The sequence below is a fragment of the Colobus angolensis genome, unplaced genomic scaffold, assembly GCF_000951035.1.
Source record: "Colobus angolensis palliatus isolate OR3802 unplaced genomic scaffold, Cang.pa_1.0 Scaffold175, whole genome shotgun sequence".
NCBI classification, from domain to species: Eukaryota; Metazoa; Chordata; class Mammalia; order Primates; family Cercopithecidae; genus Colobus; species Colobus angolensis.
The window spans coordinates 5,926,600-5,948,126 of NW_012114877.1; the positions used below are offsets into that span (position 1 = coordinate 5,926,600).

Consider the following 21,527-nt stretch of genomic DNA (forward strand, 5'->3'; position numbering starts at 1 on the left):
ATAACAACCTTTTCCACTCCCCACAGTGTCACCCAGGACTTGTTGACAGGACCAGCACCAGTCTTCTTATGTGGGCATTGTTCAGGGAACAGCAGGACGGCTAGCTAAGCTTATTTAAAGCATAATTACTATTAATCATAATCATAGCGAACCTTTATTGAGCCCTTATTTTTGGGGGGCACTAGAAACTATGTATATTGCCTGTTTCAATCAACACAGCAGTCCTGAGGTATCAAGTATTCATTTCCCGGACATTAGTTCTGATAGGTATTCATTGGCCTTGCAAATAGTTTGGAAAATGCTGGTTGTTCTAAAACAGTGATATCCCTGTAATCCTCCAAGAAAGTGATATATGTTGACTTTTTGAAATGCATTTAATCACAGAGCATCTAATATTTTAAGGAACATGAATTTGAAACCGGACTGGGTGATATAGAAGTGGGTCTGCATACAGGTTGATAGGTGCAGCAAACCACCATGGCACACGTTTACCAACATAGCAAACCTGCACATTCTGGACATGTATCCTGGAGCTTATTTTTAAAAAATGGCTCTGCATAAAATATGCTTAGTGTCCTATGAGTAGTCTAAGAACCATTGGAACTAGGTGTCTAAAGCATCAAGGTTGGATATGGTGTAACTGCCTTTGAAAATGGCCACTCATACACCCAGGCTGGCCAGGTGACTCCTGAATGTAGCTGATGGTTTGTGCTTAGAAATGAGTCCTCTGCTTCATAACTCTTAAAGAAGCCTGCTGCGTCACAGGAACAGGGAGCTCCATCTGCTTCCAGCACCCAGTTACATGTGCAAGATGAGGAAGCTGAGTGTGAAGGTTTTGAGCCCATGGAGACGTGCACAGGCTGCCCTGCTGTTGTTTCTCACATTCTCTAGGAGTATGGGAGGCTCTTTTCTGAATGCAATGCCAGATGGAGTCCAGGACCAAAGCCGCCAGCCGTGTTTTCATCCCCAGGACCAATCTAAGCTACAACCTAATCCTTCGTTCTGTTTGTTTTTATAAATTCACATCCTAAAACACACCCCCTTCTTGCCTTTTTTCCTTCTGATATCATCAGAATATTTCAGGACACAGCCTACATTTACACATCTTTCATGCAACTTCATGTTTATTCTGCCAAGTGCCTCTGAAGAACTGCCATTTGTGATTAAAATCCTTCCAGCTTCTTTGGCTTTCTGGTGATTCTGATCAAATTAAAATGATTTTATGTTTAGGAATTGTGGCAGGTCAGAAAGGGAGTTTTTACTGTATTAAATGAAGGAAATTTAGTCTTAGCTAAACTCAGGTGTCAACACCTTCTTAAGATTATGCTTTACTTTGAAAACATCATCTGCATAATTATGAAAGTTTATTCATTAAATTACACATGCACACACCTATATAAAATTGTGCCAGCTGTAGATTTGAGCAATATCCAACTTACAACTTAAGTTGCACTTTTCATCCTCTGAGGAATGGGCTATTACAATACACATCTCACACTGAGGAAGTGAGGCACAAAGAGGTTAAATAACTTGGCACAAGTCACCCAGTTGGGAAGGGTGGAAGCAGGAATGTTAACCCGAACAGCTTAGCTCCACAGTCTTCCTAACAAGCAATTCTTAGCAAACAAAAACTTGTCACCGTTTTTAGAGTTTAATTGCCATTTCTATGACCACAGGTTTGATAAGAACCCTGCATTTCCAACTGAAATTGCGCATGGCCAGTTACAGTGCCGACTTCTTACACAATTCTTCAGGAGACGGCTGGAAACCTTCCATTATTGATAAAAAATTTTAAATGGAGTCATGTTATTGTAAGACTGATGTAAACAAAAATTAAACTAGAAAACTTTTGAGTTATGTAAAATGGAAGCTCCTCCATCCCAAATCATTATTGAAATATTACAGGCCAAGCACAGTGGCTCACGCCTGTGATCCCAGCAGTTTGGGAGGCTAAGGTGGGCAGATCACTTGAGGTCAAGAGTTCGAGACCAGCCTGGCCAACATGGTGAAACCCTGTCTCTATTAAAAATACAAAAATTAGCCAGGTGTTGGGTGTGCACATATAATCCCAGCCACTCAGGAGGCTGAAGCACAAGAATTGCTTGAACCCGGAGGCAGAGGTTGCAGTGAACCAAGTTTGCACCACCGCACTCCAGCCTGGGAGACAGAGTGAAACTGTGAAAGAAAGAGAGGAAGAGAGTAAGAGAGTAAGGAGGGAGGAAGGGAGGGAGGGAGGGAAGGAAAGAAGGAAGGAAGGAAGGAAGGAAGGAAGGAAGGAAGGAAGGAAGGCCGGCCAAAGCTAAAATTATCATAGCTATACTCTACATAGTGAGATGTAATTTTCTGGGTCTAGATAAATTTATTTGGAGAAAATCTATGTTATATGAACATAATATTCATTATTCTTTTATCCCCTGGTCTTTCAAACAATAATGTATATGATTAGAGCAGCATGATACAGTATTTTTATTTTAAAACTTTTAGTTCTCTTGGCTCAAGATGAAAATTTCTTCAGAGATTTAATCTAAATCATGTTTTTACATGTCATAGTGATCTCTCTTGCATTTTGGAATGATTTTCATTTCTGTCAACAGAGGCCCTAAAATGGCATAGTTTAAGTCCCACAGAAAGTGAATCCTTCCTTAATACCTGCTAGATTAAGAATTTTCATTTCCAATAAAGTTACTTAACCACTTGTTTTGCACATCTGAGAGTTTCTGCAAATGTGTCCCAGCTGTGAGATCTAGACCACAAAAGACTCTGATACTTTAGATCTATTCAGTTGCTAGTTTTGTTTGAAACTTGCCTAATTTTTTCCCTGAGGGAAACATTTTCTCCTAGTTCAAATACAAAACAAAACTGGGAAAAAAAATTTGGTTTTTCTATGACAAAGTTTTTCTTTATTTCTCATACCAATTATAAACATAATATAATTAAAGAAGTTTTAAAAGATAAAAAAAAGGTAGACATTGTTCTGTTTCCTTACAGTGATTTTCTACGCACTGGGATTTTTTAAATATGCCTGTAAGCATAGTATGGTTATCATTTTGTATTCTACATTTTTTTATGAAGCACATTACAGCCATGTTATTGTACACTCTTCACAAGCATAATTTTTATTGTTGCATGAGTGTCATACATACGTAGCTATTTCCTAATGTTAGAGCATGCACAATATATTCAATTTTTCACATTAGAAATCATGTTGCTATAAACCATCTCCTTAGGATAGATTCTTAGAAATTGGGTTACTGAATCTTAAAGGATATTAATATTTTGAAACTCTTTATACACATGGCGAAATTACTTCCTAAGATGATTTTAACAAAGTACGCTGTCTGGCAATTTCCTGCCTCTGTTCGATATGCGTGTTTGTGTGTAGCGGGTAGGGTAGGGCATGTTGTTTAACTTGTGCAGTGTGGGAGAGCATGGATATGGATCAGATCTGTTGTTGCATCGGGGAAACAGCTTGGTCCTTTAGTTCAAGGACCTGACTTTTGGTCCTGACTCTACAACTAACTGGCTTTGAGAACCTGGGCAAATCGGCAGGAGGTTTGCAGACACACGCATTAATCATAAACCTTTGCTAAGTGCTTTTTATGTTTCTTGGTACTAAAGAGATTAGAAAATGAAGTCCAGGGTTCTTAGGATATTACACCCTAGTGGGGGACAGATAAGTGGAGGCAGAATCACATGAAGTTTAAGAGAATGAACTCTGGAAGTAGCTTGCTCTGGGTTCAATTCCTAGTTATTAGCTGTGCAAGCTTGCATAGTGAAAAGTCTCTTAAGCTCAGCTTCCTCTTATCTGAAATGAGGGTAATAATGAGTGGCATAGGAGTGTTGTGCAGATAAATGAGAAAATGGTTAACTAGCCTGGCACGACGTGAGCTCAATAACTGTTAGGTTTTTTCTCTTTTCTAGTTTGTTGCTGATAGGATTCTAATAAGATTTAGAAACTACCACTACATTTTAAGTGGTAGGGACCATGTGTGCTTCTTCACAAAAGAATATCGTGTCTTTGCAGCGTGGGTCCTGGGTTCTAAGAACTGATAACATGTCAGGGACTGGGAGGAGGTATGGGTCATTATAGGTTATTATCTCAGGGGATTTTCACCTCCAATGGGCCGCCATGGCATCTTCACAGAAGCCAAACAGACCCCCCTGACCACCAGTCTGGTTTGGTGTTGAGATTAATGATGCCATACTTCCACCAAAAGGATGTACAAAGTTTTATTGTTCGCATGATGAGACTTTCTTGGGAAAACAGGACTGACCCCCAGGCAGTTCCATACAATGGCTTGAGAGAGCTGGGCAGGAGAACTGGCTCAGCGTTCTGTGGTGGTTAGGAGGTGGAGCTGGGAAAGCATTCTCATGCCAGCAGGGGTTGCATGGTTTGAACTTCCACCAGCACCAAGGGAGGGAGTGCACTGGCCTTGTTCTTGACTTGCAATCAGTAAGCAAACAATAAAAATGGAGTCAGACTCTTTATTATGTGGGGTGTGGTTTTATGATGGACAAGGGAAATCTCAGTAGCTTTCTTTCTTTCTTAAAAGGAGAAACAAACCAACTCTGGATCCCACCTGTTCCCACTCTTTTGACGGCAGCGCTTGGCTGCCCGGTATTCCCAGCACTGGCTCTACAGTAGTCTCTGATCCAAGTGCTCTTCTCCCATTCTTAAAACACCTGCAATCAGATTCCCCCAACTGCTGCTGGAAACTGCTCATGTCAAGGTGATCACTTACTTTCATATTGCTAACCCCTGTGGTCCTTTGTCACTCCCCATCATTCCTGTCCTATGAGTGTTAGCTTTCCTTGTCTTTCTTTGTGACTAGTTCTTTGTCAATTTACTGACCTCTTGATGGTTGGAGGTCCCCGAACCTAGTCCTGGGGTCTTTGCTCTGCTCTATCTGCACAACTCTCTTCCTCTAAAATTCATCTACCCATAAGTAGATTTCTGGTATCTGTCTCTCCAGGAACCTCAGGCTTGTAAGTCTAGCTGTCTCAATGTTCCTATACACAAAATGGAGCAGCTGGCCTTCTCTTTCACTCTTGCTTCTCCTGGAGTCTTCTTCATCTCATTTAATGGAAACTTCTTATGTCTAGTTGCTCAGGCCCAAAACTGCACCATTACCTGGAATTCTTTCTTTCGTGTGTACTTCACATCCAGCCTGTCAGCTAATCCTGTAGACTTTATCTTGAAACAGTATCCAGATTCTGGCCATTTCTTATCACCTCCATTGCTCCCACCCTCATCCAAGCCACTGTCTATCCTTTAGCTGAATTTCTGCAATAGCCTTTAACTGATGTTCCTGCATGCACTTTAGCCCTGCTACAGTCATCAACACAGCAGTCAGAGCAATGCTTTTGTAAAGTCATTCAGATGACACACAGCTCTGTTCAAGACTCTGCAGTGGCTGCTCACGTCATTCAGAGTGAAAGTGGGAATCCCATTCTTTCCCAGAAGGCCCTAGGTCCCTTTCCTCACCTTCTAGCACCTACCACTCTAGCTGTTCCTGATCTCTGCTATCTTGAGTCTCCCATGATTGCTCCTATCTCATGGCCTTGCATGTGCTGTACCCTCTGCCTGGAATGTTCTTCCTCCAGGTTTAAGCACGGCTCACCTATCACCTCCGGCCAATATTTGCCCAAATTTCCAAATGTCACCTTCTCATGAGACCTTTTCTGACCACCTTGATTTGAATTGTAACCTCCCTCTCTATCACTTCCTATCCTGTGTTCTTGCTTTGTTTTTCTTCATGGTTCCCAACACTTTTTAAAAGAATATGTAATGTACTTCTTAGTTTTGTTTGTTGTCTACTCTCTAAGAGTAGTTGTTCCCTGTTCTATCTCACTGGCCTAACATAGTGCCTGATAAATAATAGATGCTCAATAATTATTTGCTGAAATAAGGAAGGAAGAGAGGAGGGAAGGGAGGGAGGGAGAGAGGGAAGGAAGGAATGAAGGAGCTGTGTTTGCAACATATCAAAGAATAATTGTATTGCATTAAAACAGAGCTATAGGCCAAATTGCATGTGGTCATTTCAGACTGAACTGTCTTCCCCTGGAATATTTACACTTGTTCATTAGCATGACAGTCTCTCTTCCAGAGCAGGGAGTGGCTTGAGAGGTGTCTGGATCGTCACACACACTCTGACTTTCCATTTGGGAAGGGACGACACGGCCATATGCTTGTAAGAGCTAGTCTTCCCAAACACAAATACAAGGACCAATTGTAGATTTTGGAAATCCCAGCCACCACTCACACAGGAGACCAGAAATAAACTTAGATTAACTTTGGAATGTGTCAACATATCCATGTTTCAGGACTACTGCATTCGTAAATATCCCCAAGAACTATATTGAGCAGTATCAGCTGCACAGCTGTGAGTGGTGTCAAGGACTGTTTTGTTTGGGTGACTGTTCACTGTAAAAAGCAGAGTAGGGATTGGAGATATTTTTATTCGTGAAATTTTGAAAACCTGTCTCTTAGGTATCTTGGTTGTTTTTAACATGGGACAGTTCACATGGAGAAAACAACTGGTTAATTTGATTTTTTTTTTCCTATAGATAAAGGTGCACCTTACTCCAACTGCTGACCAAAGAACCTGGTAAAGGAGTAGCTAGAAGCTATGTTTGGTATATTCTGTAGTGCTGCTTTGCAAATTGCCATAATTTGGACAAGAAAGTAGTGGACAAGAAAATGCAATTTGGAAAATATCTGGCCTTTTGCAGGGATTTCCCAGGCTCCCCTGAGTGAGTGGAGTTTGAGAAAGACACCCAACATCCATATTGCAGTTTGATGCCATAAGCTAGAAATTGAGTGTCTTGACTTTTGTAGGAAAACCCACATGTCAGTCACTTGGGACACTTACTTCTTTGGCCAGAAGTGGGGAGTTGAGTCATATATCAGCAAGGAAAATACAGAGAAAAGCAAATGAATATGGAATATGAGAAGAAAGTCATCTAGGACAAGGAGGAAGATAGTAGCTGGGAACTTTGTAATACCTGCTTCTCCCTTAGGTTTTACACTATGTACTTGGATCTTAGTTTTACAAAAGTTTTAAGGAGTTTGATTTAACAAATGTTCCATTCTCTCAAGAACAACCCTACCATACTTTCTAAAGTTTAGCATTTGAGAAATTGGACTAAGACTTTTAAAGTTCGTATTTAAGGAAATGGATTACTACACTCTGATGTTAAAACATGTTGTCGTTAATATTGACTCTCTCAAAAACTGCATACAAAACAAAACAAAAAAGCAAATAATAACAATGACGTGTTGAAATGTGCAAGATCCTTAATGCAACACAAAGTCTTCCTCTATGAGGTGAAGTATCTTTTATTTCTACATCTAAAAAGTCTGTGAGAAACATCAGAAATTAGCCACAATTTTTGACATCAGTCTCAGCAGAACAGCTGGTGGTATCACGTGGGAAGGACGGCAACTGTAGCATTGCACGATCAACCAACCCAAGAAGCATCAGGTTACTTATTTGCTGCTAAACAAGATACTTTGGTCCATTTCGGTGTACATACAGGCCTTTCCGTTTGGGTGAACGGTGACTGTTTTGAATGAAGTGGATTGCATTCTAGGAGGGGCAGTGAGACTGTTCCTTCGGCACTTTTGTGTGTCTCTCACATCGAGAGTAGCCATCTGTCCCTGGAGAATAATCGGCGTGGCAGCTGGGCATGGTGTGCCATCAGAGACAAAGAACCTTGTCTCAGATCAGAATGCAGCAGGTTCGGAGGTCAGCAGCAGTTTTAGGACTGAGCCAGGTTAATCGTTGACACCTGATGCTTAAATGGCCTCAAATAAAACCAGGACTATACAGCTTGAACTAGCCCAATTGCAGGAAAGATGGCAGGTCCCACCCTGGTCTTTCTCATTTATTTGGCGCCATAGTAATGTGTTTGCGTTTAGTTATGTGTCTTTGTTGTCTTCCTCCTCTTTCAGGACTGAAAGCCACAAACAGAATATAACAAACAGGGCAATTCTTAGGAAGGGCAAGGATGATTCATTTGGCAGTATGTGAGAGGGTTCAAAGTACATAGGATCAAGCAGGCTGGGTTTAGTAGTGTTGAAAAAAGAAAACCACACCTTCGATTATCATTCGGCAATTGGAGCTTATTTCACTTAGCATTTCTAGTTTTTTCTCTTCCGAAAAGGAATAGAGAACCAGATCCACAGTGCCACAGCAAAAAACCACAGTGGACATCACCGCACCTCCTTATCCACCAGTCCCCTCAAAATCCCCATAGAAGCTTTTCGAAACAAATGTGTGTGTATATATATATGTATGTGTGTATATATATATATATGTATATACACACACACACATATACACACATATGTTAGACACAGAAATAGGTAGTAGGCATACACTTAGCATACCACCAACCAACCATTAAAAGTATTTCAGTGTGACCCACAGGACGTGAAAACAAAGGAAAGTATAGATTTCCCACACCATCCAGGGCTGTACGGATGGCTGCAGCATTTTGCTGCGTGTTCCTGGATCTGAGCAGGATATAACATTTTGTGGCTTTGGGGAAATAACGGGACACCCAGGGTCATCACCCAACACCAGTACCCCAGACATATGTGCAGGGAATGAGCCAATGGCCCAAGGGAAAAAAAAAAGCATGGTAACTCTTCATAAGAGTCAAAATCATTTCTGATGGAAGGAAAGGAAGACAGAGAGCTGCTGAAAAATGAGCATGTTTATGTTTTCTGCAACAAAACTTTCCTGAGTGTCAAGCCAATGTTGGCATCATGCTAGTCACCAGAGAAGAGTTAATAGAACTCTTATAGGTAGGTTAAAAATAATTTTTCAGCTTTAGATGTTTGTAAAATTTCTCTAAGAACAGAGAGGAGGAATGAGTCTTTGTGTCAGTGGTCTGTGGGCAGCCAACACCCCCAATCTGCCACATATGTGGTGCCAAGGACTTCCATGGAAAGAACCTCAGGAGACCTGATTCTGGGCCTGTTTCATAAGGCTAGCAGGCTAGTGAGGACCCTAGATCATAATTTTAAAATCATACTAATAGATGTGTGTATACATTCTTAGGGTAACAGCAAGAAAGTGGTGGCAAGCGAGGCTGGAAAGGTGGCAGGGGCCAGACCCCACAAGCCCCTGCAGGGCATGGTATGGATTTTTGCCTTTGCCTTAAATAGTCTCTGGAGGTTTTAAGTGGCATCATGGGAGGTGGGTGTGGGGTGAGCATGAGCAGAAACATGATCACATTTTGTGTTTGAAACAGTATTAATTCCTTTGGAGGGGATTTAGTCAATAGCGCTGACTACGTTCATACTTTCATCTTTTCTAACAATCCCCTTGAACTGAAGCACTTGAGATTAGTGTGGTCACACTCAATTCTAAGAGCACGTTACAACCCCCTGGAGGATTTTTACAGCCCATCCCCTATCTCCAGAAATTTGGATTTAATTTGGTAGAGGTAGAGCTTGATCATGGGGTGTTTGTGTATGTGTGCATGTGTGTGCGTGTGTGTTCTAATTATCAGGCAAGGCTGCGGCCCACAGGTTCAGTGGAAAAATAAAATGGGGGTCCTCAACGTGTGGTCCCGAGACCAGCAACATCATCACCTGTGTACCGATCAGAAATGCAGATTCTCCGGCCTGATCTCATACTGACTGAACCAGAAACTCTGGGGCTCAGTATGTTTTAACAAGCCCTCCGGGGGTTCTGATGCCTGCAGGTGTGAGGCAGGAGAAGCCGAAGTCTGGCTCTGCTTCCAGATTTCGTTGTAGAATAGCTCTGTGATAAGAGGCAATTGTGGAACTCTCTGGCTCTCGGTCTCTTGCCCTGTAAAAAACCGGAGGAGGGATTAGACAAGCTCAATGGTTAAGAATTTATCATCCGTGCACACTAAATCTAATAAGAGTTTTATAATATACTTTAAAAATCATTTTTATATAATGGAATAAGAACATAGTCATTGTAGGAAACTCGAAAAAAACAGAAAAGAATATAGAAGAAAATAAATGTCAATTAAAATTTTTCCACTCAGAGGTAACCGCTGCTGATCTTCAGCAGTTTGATTGAATGTATTTTGAATGTATTTTGGTGTGTTTTCTTCTGATTTTTTTCTGTATATACCTACTTACAAATCTGGGAATTATACTATAGATGACTCAGGAGCCTACTTCTCACCTAACATTATATCAGAGGCAAATCTTCTCATCATTAAATGTTCTTTTAATTGTCTTTGTTAATGTCTCCATAATACCCTATTACATTTATATGCCATAAGTTACTTAACTTTTCCCCTATATTGACTGTTTAGGCTTTTTCACATTTCTTGATATTGTTTTGATGAATATCTGTATCTCTATCTATCTATCTATCTATCTATCTATCTAGATCTTAGTCTGAAGACCTTTTCAAGAGAATCCTAGAAATAGAATAATTGGATCAATGCACATGAACTTTTCCCGGCTTTTGATCGATCTCCAACTTATCCCACAAACACCAGTGGGATATTAAAGAACTCTCCTCACCACACCCTCATCATCATTCCTAATACTGATTTTCATTTCATGCACTGCCATGAAGCAGAGGAGGCTGCAACAGCAGGACAGTGTTTGGAATAGGAGTATAGCTCGGGCAATACCTAAGGAAGATTCAGACTCAATAAACAGAACTGTAGAGCTCTCGGCAGCACAGACACTGTGGTTGGAATACAGGGAGACATCCAGGGACTAATGATGACATTTTCAATGAGCCCTCCTTAAAATGTAGCACTGGAATTTACTTGAAGTTTGTGGAAAGCTTGTAGATTGGTGGCAAATCACCTTCTCTAGAAATTGGTACTGATAAAGCACAATGTTGTGTTCCCTAGAAGCCGAGAGGTGGTCCTGCCTGAAGCCAGGTGGAGGAGGAGCCATTGCTTAGATGAGCCTCTAAGGTCCCTTCTGGGCTTATGATGCTAGGTTATTAAAGCGAGCATAGTGAGAGGGTTATTTGTCTCTCTCCTACCATTCCTTTCCTGGGCACTTTATACGTCCACAGACACCCCAAAGGGCTCCATTTTCCCAGGTCTTCCTGCCCAGGTCTTTCCTCCTTGTCTCTATCTGACAACCTCTCATTGCCTTCTCATTACTTGATTCCTTCTTGGATCCAGGATCCTAATTGTAGAGAGAAAGAAGAACAGTGAGAGGGCTTAGAAAATAGAATCCCAACCTTTATTCATCAAAAAAAGAAGAAAAAAGGAAGTGGTGAGCTTATGTCACCATTTATTTATAGCCCCACCTACTTCCAGAAGTATCTTAAGTAGTACCTGCTTTCACAGTGGGCTCAGGGAGAACTAAAGTCTCCTCTTTAAAAACCAGTCCAGGGAACACCAGACCTGCTACTCGTTGACAGACTATAATGGGGAAGAGAGTAATTCGAGCATTCAACCACTGCATATTTTTTAATGTAAGTATGATGGGGATGAGAGAATGTTTAAACAATATGTAAAAGCCTAGATTTAGTGTATACCCAAAAGAACTGAAAACAAGCATTCAAACAAAACTTGTATGAGGATATTCTTAGTGGCATGGTTCACAATTAGCCAAAAGGTGAAAACAGTCTAAATGTCCATCAACTGATGAATGGAAATGAAGTGTGGTATATCCATACAATGGATTGTTATTCAGCAACAAAAAAGGAATGAAGTACTGATATATGCCACAACATAAATGAACCTTGAAACATGCTAAGTGAAATATCTAAAGAAAAAAGAAGCAGCCAGATATAAAAACCCATATATTATATGATTCCCTTTATACAAAATATCCAGAATAGGCAAATTCATAGAGACAGAAAGCAGATTGGTGTTTGCCAGAGGCTGGGAGGAGAAGAGAATGAGGAGTGGAACTGAGGGGTACAGGGTTTCATTTTGGGGTGATGAAATGTTCTGGAACTAGGTAGTGGTGATCGTTGCAGAACATTGTAAATGCATTAAATGCCATTGGATTTTACATTTTTAAATGGTTAAAAGGGTAAATTTGATGTTAAGTGTAGTAGAAGGAAAGACACTTGTTCTTCAGGGCTTTGGGGAAAGATAGACTCAGTTAGTTGTGCCTATATTCTACCACTCACCAGCTATGTGGCCATGGGCAAGTCACTTAAACTCTCAGCTTCCATTTCCTCCCCTGTAAAATAAGGGTAATTATAGCAGTACCTACCTCATAGGGTTTTAAATCTTAAATGAGTGCAAATATGCAAAGTGGGCCGGGTGCTGTGGCTCACACTTGTAATCCCAGCACTTTCGGAGAACGAGGTGGTTGATCACTTGAGGTCAGGAGTTTGAAACTAGCCTGGCCAACATGGTGAAACCCCATCTCTACTAAAAATACAAAAATTAGCCGGACACAGTGGCACGTGCCTATAGTCCCAGGTACTTGGGAGTCTGAGGCAGGAGAATCACATGAACCTGGGAGGCAGAGGTTGCAGTGAGCCGAGATCGCGCCCTTGCACTCCAGCCTAGATTACAGAGTGAGACTCCATCTCAAAAATAAAAATAAAAAAAAAAATGAAAAGATATATATATGTATATATGTGTGTGTATATATATATGCAAAGCACTGAGTATAATACCTGGCACATAGTAAGCATGATATAAATATTAATATTTGTGTTATTAATTTAGCCCAGTATTCTCAACTAGAGACAGCGTTGCTTCCCAGGGAATATTTGGCCATGTCTGGAGACATTCTTTTTTATCATACTTGGGGGAAGGGGCTCTACCGGCATCTAGTGAATACAGGCAAAGAATGCCACTGAACACCCTGCAATGTACAGGACAACCTCCCACAACAACAGATATCTGGCCCAAAAGACCATTCGTTCCAGTGAGAATCCCTGGTTCAAACAGAGCATGTAGGGAAATGTGCTTCATCTCATGAATGTATATATTAAAACAGGTCAGGTAGAAATTTTCATTAGAAGAAGACAGTCAGCAAATGTATTAGATGTCCACTGTGTATAGAGAACACTGTATTAGACGTTATGGAGCATATAAAACAAGGCAAGGAGCTTCCCCTGAGGAGTTGAGATAAAAAAGAGCTCTGTGCGATGGGGTCATTTCAGAGGGACGTTTTCACCAAGAGATTACTGTAATCAGTTTTCCCTTAATGAGAGGGTGGTCTGAGGTCACCCACACTGCTCACAGTAATGCTTGCTCAAAGGCGAATACTTCTAGTCCCCTGTAAAGAAGCATCCTCAGGGAATAGTGTGTGGTTCCTTCACTTGTCTGAATGTGTCTTGTGTTTGGGTAAATTCTATTGAATCAAGAGCTGAAAAAGAAATCACTGTTACAAATGGAAATAAAAATTACTTGTTATACATATAAGCACAGACATGAAAAATTATTAAATCTCATTGTATTCAACCACCCATAGACCAAAAGGAGGAGATTCTTTTGCCCACTTTCCATGTAAATAGTGATTTTGTAGCAGGATGAGCCGCAGGAGTAGTAGTGGTCTCCTTCATTAATGTGATCAGATTCTAAAACTGGTATATTCGTGTCATTAGTCCAGTCCACATCACAGAATTTGCCCTTACACAAATGGCTCACCATCAAAAGGTCTCTCTTGCTTTGCTAGCAGTGAAGGTTGGGAAAGGACCCTTTTTGCTTCTCTCCATCTTTTTACCTGTAGACTAAGGATGGGAAGCCCTGCAAAGGTATGCCAAGCCTTCACTTAACCCCTGCCATAGCAGTTGTCCTTCAGAATCAGACAGTGGGAAGAAGGGCCAAGGGGCCTGGTGAAGCTCATTAAGAGGGTAGACCCCTGGAGGAAACCTTGTCTCTGGAAGCCAAGGCAGTGAATGGGTGGTCTCAGGAGGGACTGGAGACCCCACACCATGCAGTCATCTTTGCACACCTTCTTCCACAACCCTGGCTTCCTGTATGTACATGTGCTTTCTAGCAACTTACATTTATTCAGTGTCTACTGTGGCAGGGACTCTTATTATACGTATCTGTGGGGGAAACAAAAGTGAATTAAGCATAGAGCATGTCACAGTGAGTTCTCAGTGTGGCAGGGATAAGAGCTGTTATAGTCACTATAATACAGACAAAGTGACAAGTGCAATCAGAACAATGTGGATAAAACACGATGGGATTTCAGAGGACGCAGTTAGCCTACAATGGGGAGTTTGGGGAAGTCATTTTGGAAAGGGTAACATTAGAGTTAGAATGTAAATGTTGGTGAATATGTAGATATGTTGAAAGGATGCTAGAATATTCTAAAGAACAGAGCAAGCTACCAAGGTGAGCAGTTAAGTATGTCACAAAAGAGATGTTGTAGGATTTGTGGAGGGGAGTGTAGGGAAATAGGATGAGCTGGGTACATTAGGATCAGCTCATGAAAAACCAGGAATGCCAGGACACAGTTAGGCTACGGAGAAGCATGGGTGGATTAGGAAGACTGTTGTAGAGCTGTGTGTAAGGTGGACTGGAGGGATAACAAGGCTCTGAGTTACGTGGGGAAAGAAAGGTAGGGAGAGCCCAGACTCAAACAATATCTGAGATACAGCGTTTGTCAGGACCGATGGCAGGATGAGGCAGCACATGGGTGTACCGAGGCAGCGGGACACAGTGTTGAAGAGCATGGGCGCTGGACACAGATGCTTTGTGTTCTAGCCCTGGTTCTGCCACTTAAACTAGGCTGCATGTCCTTAGGCAAATTGCTTTACCTCTCAGTGCCTCGATCTCTTCATCCAAAAGAACTGGGAATAAAAATCTTGCTCCTCACACCCATATGCTGCAGGTTCAATGAGTTAAGTGCCTTTGACACATTCTAACGTCCCCTGACGCAGTGTAAATTACTGTGCTCAATAGCTTAACATAAAAATTGGGTGTTATTATTGATGGTAACGAGAGGATGAAATGGGAGGATGAATTTTTGAGCCGAGTTAAAATCATGGTGATTGCCAGGAATAAAGAATTACACAAGGGAAGGAGTGATCTTTGGTTACTCTTCACAAGGCTGCTTGGAGGGGCTGGAGCATGGGGCCCTTGTATCAGTAGAGGATAGGACGGCCCATCTACATAAAGGCCCAGTTATCTAGATCTTGTTTTCTACTTCCTAAAGCATTAATTTTACTGTCTGGCATTAGCTGCATTAATCTTCACCAATGAGTCAGGAGTACTCCCAAGACATCAGGATTTCCCTACTTCTTTTCGTGGGGAGACCTAGGACTAAAGAATTAGGGTCATGGGAGACCATCAAACAGATGATGCTTTCAAGAGCAAGGAGGACATTTTTATAGGCTTGGGCACTAACAGAATGAACATTGAAGATGTTTTATTGAAAAGAAAAGCAACTATGATGTTTTGATTTTAGGTAAGGAATATTGTCTTGTCTGGGTGGGTTTGAGCAGAGTTTTTTTCGTGCAGGAAGGATAGGAGAGCCCAGGGAGTGTCCTGGGGCAAGACATCCTGCCTCTTATTCTGCAACTTTGCAGAACTCAGAGCGGAAAAGCTTTGCTCTCCTCTGATACCCCATTTGGTACTCAGACTGTTCCAATTTAATGCATGCATAAGAATACAAATTAAGCTTTCAAGTGCTAAGGCAGATTTTTAATAAAGAGACACAGGCTTTACCCCTATAAGATTAAACAGTCATCAGGGTTTAAAGGTTTAATCTGTTGGAGTTCAGTCCAGGATGGGGTTCAGAGCCCTAGATTAATTGGATGCAGCCTCACACTTTGAACATCAGAGCTGGCTGGGGGGGTGTGTGCGCTGGTGTGTTTGAGTGTAAAACGTGCTAATAAGTAGGGGAGACCTCTCCTTTGCAATGTGCTGCGGCAAGAGAAAGCAAGCTGCCGGCCTCTGCCTCCCTGAATCCTCAGTGGCTGACTGGATACTGCTTCTGGGGGTTGCTGTGCACATGAATGTTTGCTATTGTTCCAGGCACACGTCGGCCTTAAGAAATAGCACAAAACAGGCCCGTCCTTATTCAGAAGCCGAGCCCCCTCCATCACTCAAACTGGGCCTTTGAGGTCACATGCCGGAGGCTGCTGCAGACAGGACCCAGCTGCCTCAAATCTGCCGCCTAACATTAGCTGCGGTTCGAAAATCCTGACAGCACGGGGCTTTCCTGCGCTCTGCAGAGGAAACTAGAAAGATCTGGGATCCAGGCACTATGTTCTCTGAAGAACTGTGGCTGGAAAATGAGAAAAAGTGTGCTGTGGTTCGGAAGTCTAAGCAGGGCAGGAAACGCCAAGAACTGCTGGCCGTAGCCTTGGGGGTGAAGGTGGGTGTCAAAGGCGGCTTTCTTTGGCCCCCTCTCAAACTCTTTGCCTGTTCACAGATCTCCTCCCTGGTTCGAAGAGCAGCCCTCACACACAATGACAACCACTTCAACTATGAGAAGACACACAACTTTAAGGTAAGCAAGCCTCTGCATTCCTTCTTCTGTTACAAAAGGGCAGGTGGAAAGGTACAGTGTATAGTTTCCGTCGGGTTTCTGATTGTAAAGTCAAGAGACAACGAATTCCTTTGCTTCCACATTTAGCTATAAGCTTAACACCTGTGCTTTCTATCGGTTCAAACTGGAGACCTCAGAAGGCAGTCTCCTCAGTGCTTATGCCTGGAAACACCTTATCTGGATGTTGACTTAGTTTTGGAGAATTGGGCCCATTGCCACTCCACGTTCCCATGTCCAGTGAAATAAACACAGAGCATGCCCAATCTCTCTCAGTCAGAGATGTTCTGCTGGGAGCTGAGTAGTACTTTTCCACTCAGTAAAGAATATTGCTGTCTCCGAGCAAGGGAAAACAGTTGCCTGTTTCTCGTTTTGTGTTTTGTCTTTTGTTTTCAGTGATGCTAACTCCTTTCCTTTATGCGTAGACAGCTGTGAAATCAAATAATGACAGGAGATGCCATCCAGAAGCTTTTGTTTGTGCTCCGGGTACGGCTAGCAGGGGGGCACCCTTGGTCACAGCCTTTATCCTGCTCACCAGACCAAACAAAAAGATCTGGAAACCTGGTGGGGGGTTAAGTGGAATTTCCCATGTGAATTTATAAACTAGAAAGACCGCTATCTTCGTTGCAGACTGGTACTTGTAGAAGGGGCCTGCCATCAGAAAATTATGGCCTGTTTCCTTTGCCCAAGTGTTTTCCAAGAAGGGCTGGAAAGGGATGCTGATGCCAAATTGTCTAGCTTGAATTGCAGTTGAGGGGAGGAGAGACAGGTTAGAGTTAGAGGCTTCACCCCAAAAAGTGAGCTGGCAGTTTGAAAGCTGGGGAGAGTAGAGAGGGAGGACCCAGGAAGAAAACAATAGGCAGGAGAAGCAAAATGTGAATTGCCTTCTTTTAAAAAAAATTCTTGTTTCCTTTAGGGTCAGCAACCCAAGTGACTCTTGGAATTAGATAACCCTTTTGTCAGAGGTGACGAGGAAAACTGATTTTATTCTGTTGCTTTCCGATCCTTTCTAAGGACAAGTATTCATCTATTAAATGTACATTGGTGTTAGTTTGGTCTGTTTTCCTGCATCTGTTTTTAGAAAGCCAGCAGCTCAGGCATTTGCATGCTATAATTGAACTGAGGAATGGAATTATACAGCCCTACATACTTAGCATTAGGGTGAAGAATTGCATTTCATAGGTCCTCTTCTATGCCAAAGCTTTTCATATTTCTCCCATCACTGAATATTGACAGGTCTAATTTGGAGCATTAACTGCCTCCCCCCCTTTTTTTTTTTTACTCTGTTTTCCATTTTTATCCTCATTAAATTTTTTGGCCTTAAGAAAGTGTTTTTCTGATTTTTAGCAGAAATCCTTGATTTTTTTGCATCCTGTGGATACACTACTAGTGATGAGAGGATGGATCTTCATGGACTTGTAAATTCTTTTTCTACTTGAAAATTCCAATTCATTTGGCTTTAAGAAAATGGAATTATTCTGTACTATAATAATGTTTGCATGAAGTAGCTTGTCCATGTATATTCTGTGTCTGAGCTTGTGTTAAAAACACACAAATATATATAGTTGATATTTTCAAAACTAATTTCAGTCCTTTTAATGTTAGATTCCCTGAATGGAAAATTAATCTTAAGACATTTAAAAAAAAAAAGATAGTTAAATCTTATTTTTTAAGTAGTACCGTTGCTAACACAATATATTACTTATCACTGGAAAACAGCTCTTTTAGTATTTGCTTAAAAACTCAATAGCTATTCACTGTTACAGCTCTTGAAAGAAGAAAAGGCACAAAATAGAGAAGTTGTTCAAGAGGAGTACACAAGCCAGACAGGAGCGTTTCTCTTCCGTGTTTTAAATAGATATCTTTGAAACTTAGCAGACCCCAAGTAGCTGTGACAGTTGATTGTGGCATTCAGTGGTACTGTTGGTGCCACTGTCCTTAAGAATGAGTGCAGGGGAGGATGAGGCATCCTCTTTGTCCTTCCTTGCCCTTTCCACCCTCAATCTCCCCACTTCTCACCCGCAACTAACTCTAGGTGGAAACTTTACATGGTTTTTGGAAGAACATTCAAAAAGCAGGCCCAGGCTTTAAATACAGTGGCAGGTTTTTAGGGACAAGCCACTGAACTGAAGGAAGAAATTTCTTATCCTATGTCCCTGCCATCTGCTTGGAATTTGTGTTTCAGACCTTAATTTTACATTGGCTTTGTATTTACATTAACTTCTAATGGGCTTTATTCTGAAGCCTTCTTGATTTGTAATTCAGGTTAATATTTCAGGCTATTATGTGCATAGCATATAGTAAGCAATCAATAAAAAGACAAATAATCACATTTGCATGCTCATCAGCCAATAGGTTTTGCTAGGTGCTGCCTGCACTTTCATCTGGAGGCCTCCTACCTGCCATTCGAATCTGCCAGGAGAGTTTGTCTTCTCACCCCATAACAAGATTGTTGGCCCCAGTCAGGACTATTACCCCAGGTAAAAAGCCCTTTCCTTTGCTCTGCCCGGGAGCTTCGTCAAGAGGAATGAATAGAAACCCCCAGCATTCCCTAAGTTGGGACCTTGTGCTCCATTCTCTCAGAAAGCTCACAGTCACTGCCTTTGCTTCTGAAACAAAGTTGGTCTAAGCAAAACAAAATTCAGCTCTGAGAACAAAAGCTTTGGGAACCAAAGGACAGTTGCGCCTCATCGCATGCAGTAATTGTATACTTTTCAACACTGTGTGCTGATGCAATTTTTGCTCATTTAAAGCCTGGATTTCCTAGGGTTACTTGTACCTACTAGGCACTGAGAGGTATGTGCTGGAGGAATGGTGAAAGTAACACACTCCTCTCTAAAATGAAAACTGTTTGTCAAGAGAAAAACCACTCGGTTATTTAGCTCATTTTATAACTGCATCTCTGTTTATCTAGTTGATTTAAAGAGGCACTCTGCTGTAACTGGAACAGCTCTCTTTTGAATGGTCCACCTAATAATACCTTATGGCTGAGCTCTGAAAATCTTCAGGCCAGCCAACCCCAGAGGCCCAGGAGTAGGCTTGCTCAGCTTCCTCCCCACACTTAGCACAGTGCTGAGGGAGCTTTAGCCCACATAGTACTCCTGGCCACACCATGTACTTCCAAAGAGCTCAGCTGTCTCTGCCTCAGTTCCCTCATCTATAAAATGGGAGTGTTGTGAGGTTTAAAGAATACATGCGAGTCACTTATCATGGTCTCTGGCACCTAGTAAGTATTCATTTGATGTTAGCATCTATTATTATCTTTTCGTGCCTCTCACTTGTATTTTTGTGTCTAGCTTTTTCTATTTTTTATTTTCTACCCTCTCTTCTTCATGCCCTTCTCTTTTGTCTCTTTTCTACCATCTCTTTCTTCTTCTCTCATTAATTATATGTAAGAGAAAATGAAATAAAGCCTGATAGTGGTTATTTCTTTGAATGTATTCCATCCTGTAGCCAATACTGGTTTATATCCCTCGTTTGTTTAAAAAGTAAATGGATGACTTAGATGATTTAGATTAGATTTCACACATTTTTCTCCCAGCTTTTAAAAAGTACTTTATACTAAAGCTGTCATAACAAATGACCACAAACTTGGTGGCTTAAAACAACACAAATTTATTTGCTCATGATTTTGAAGGCTGGGAAGTCTGAAATCAAGGTATGGGCAGGGTTGGATCCTTCTGGAGGCTCTGAAAGAGAAACTGCCCTGCAGCTCTCTCCTAGCTTCTGGTGGTTGCTGGCAGTCCTTGGCATTCTTTGTCTTGTAGACACACCACTCCAGTCTCTGCCTCCATCTTCATATAGCCTTCCCTGTGTGTCTCTGTATATCTGTCATCTTCTTATAAGGTTACCAGCCAGGGGATTTAGGGCCCATACTAATCCAGTATGATGTCATCTTAATTATATCTTCAAAGACCCTGTTTCCACATAAGCTCATATACACAGTGACCCAGGGTTAGGAGTGAAACACACCTTTCAGGGGATATACAATGCAACCCGTTACAGGAACTGTAATTGATATTTTCAGAAACCCTCAATAGGAAGGATCTCTAGCCTCAACCTAAAGGATGCATTGTCAGTAATGTTAAAGTTTACAGTTTCATTAAAGATTTTTATGTCCATGAAAAAAGGTCTTTAGATGTAATCTAATTGCTCCTAAGTGTCAACCCCTTGGTCCAGGCACAACGGCTAATTTCCATGGCTATTGATTTTTAACATCTTTAAAGAAAAGTTTTCATGGATTTTCTTAATGCTTCATTGTTCTGATAGAAAGTGGTGAAATTTAGTTATTCTTTGTCTCTTATCTTTACCAAGCATTTCTTCATTAAAAGAGGCACCAAAAACCTTTAAAATAGCTGGTAAGCTTCCATTTTTAATAGTAAGTTGGAAGTGTCTATTTGCTGTGGCTGGTTCCTATTCAGAGTATATGTTATACTTTTTAATCAGATTTATGATGTAGCTATAAGTTCACACTAATATGTGTGATTGATTATGCAGGACTGGGCAGGTAATATGTGAGACCCAGCATAAAATGAAAATGTGAGGTTCTTGTTAAAAAAAATTATTGAGGTTTTCAGAACTGTGACAGCAGCACATTAAACCTCGCTAAGGACAGGGCTCTGTGCCACCGCACAGGTCACATGTGCCCTGAAGCTGGCCCTGTGGTGATGTATAAAAAAACAGGAGTAAAAGACAAGCTTCTGTGAGCATTCAAAGAGGAGGGGGCTCCCTGGTGCTGGGAATCCTGTGTAAGAGGCAGTGTGGTTGTTCTCTCAGCCTTAACCAAGAATCCTCGTGGGGAGGTGGAAAGTTGCCTGAAGCCCAAGTAAATAAGTAGATCAAGGATGGCTATACAGGGGAAAGAAAGCGCACCCGGGCTATGCAAACAACAGGAGTCAACACTTGGAGTCAGAAATGTGCCAGGAGCGAATAAGGTGCAGGGGAGAGACCTGGGGGACAGAAAGGAGTCCATCACATTTAAATCATCAGCTGGGGTGGGCCAGATGGTGGAAAGATGATGATCCCTGGGCCCTGGAGCCATCAGAGTCTCCTGAGCAGGCCCTTCCCCCACTCAGCCTGCTGCTCCTGTTCC

General features: G+C 41.7%; 1 protein-coding gene across 1 annotated transcript in view; it reads left to right on the forward strand.

Annotated features, from left to right (window-relative positions):
- The window catches only part of CHN2 (chimerin 2), a 384,101-nt gene that overhangs the window by 332,756 nt on the left and 29,818 nt on the right, over positions 1-21,527 (forward strand). Inside the window, 1 exon segment of the mRNA XM_011938647.1 lies at positions 16,322-16,399. Coding sequence (XP_011794037.1) covers positions 16,322-16,399 — 78 coding nt within the window.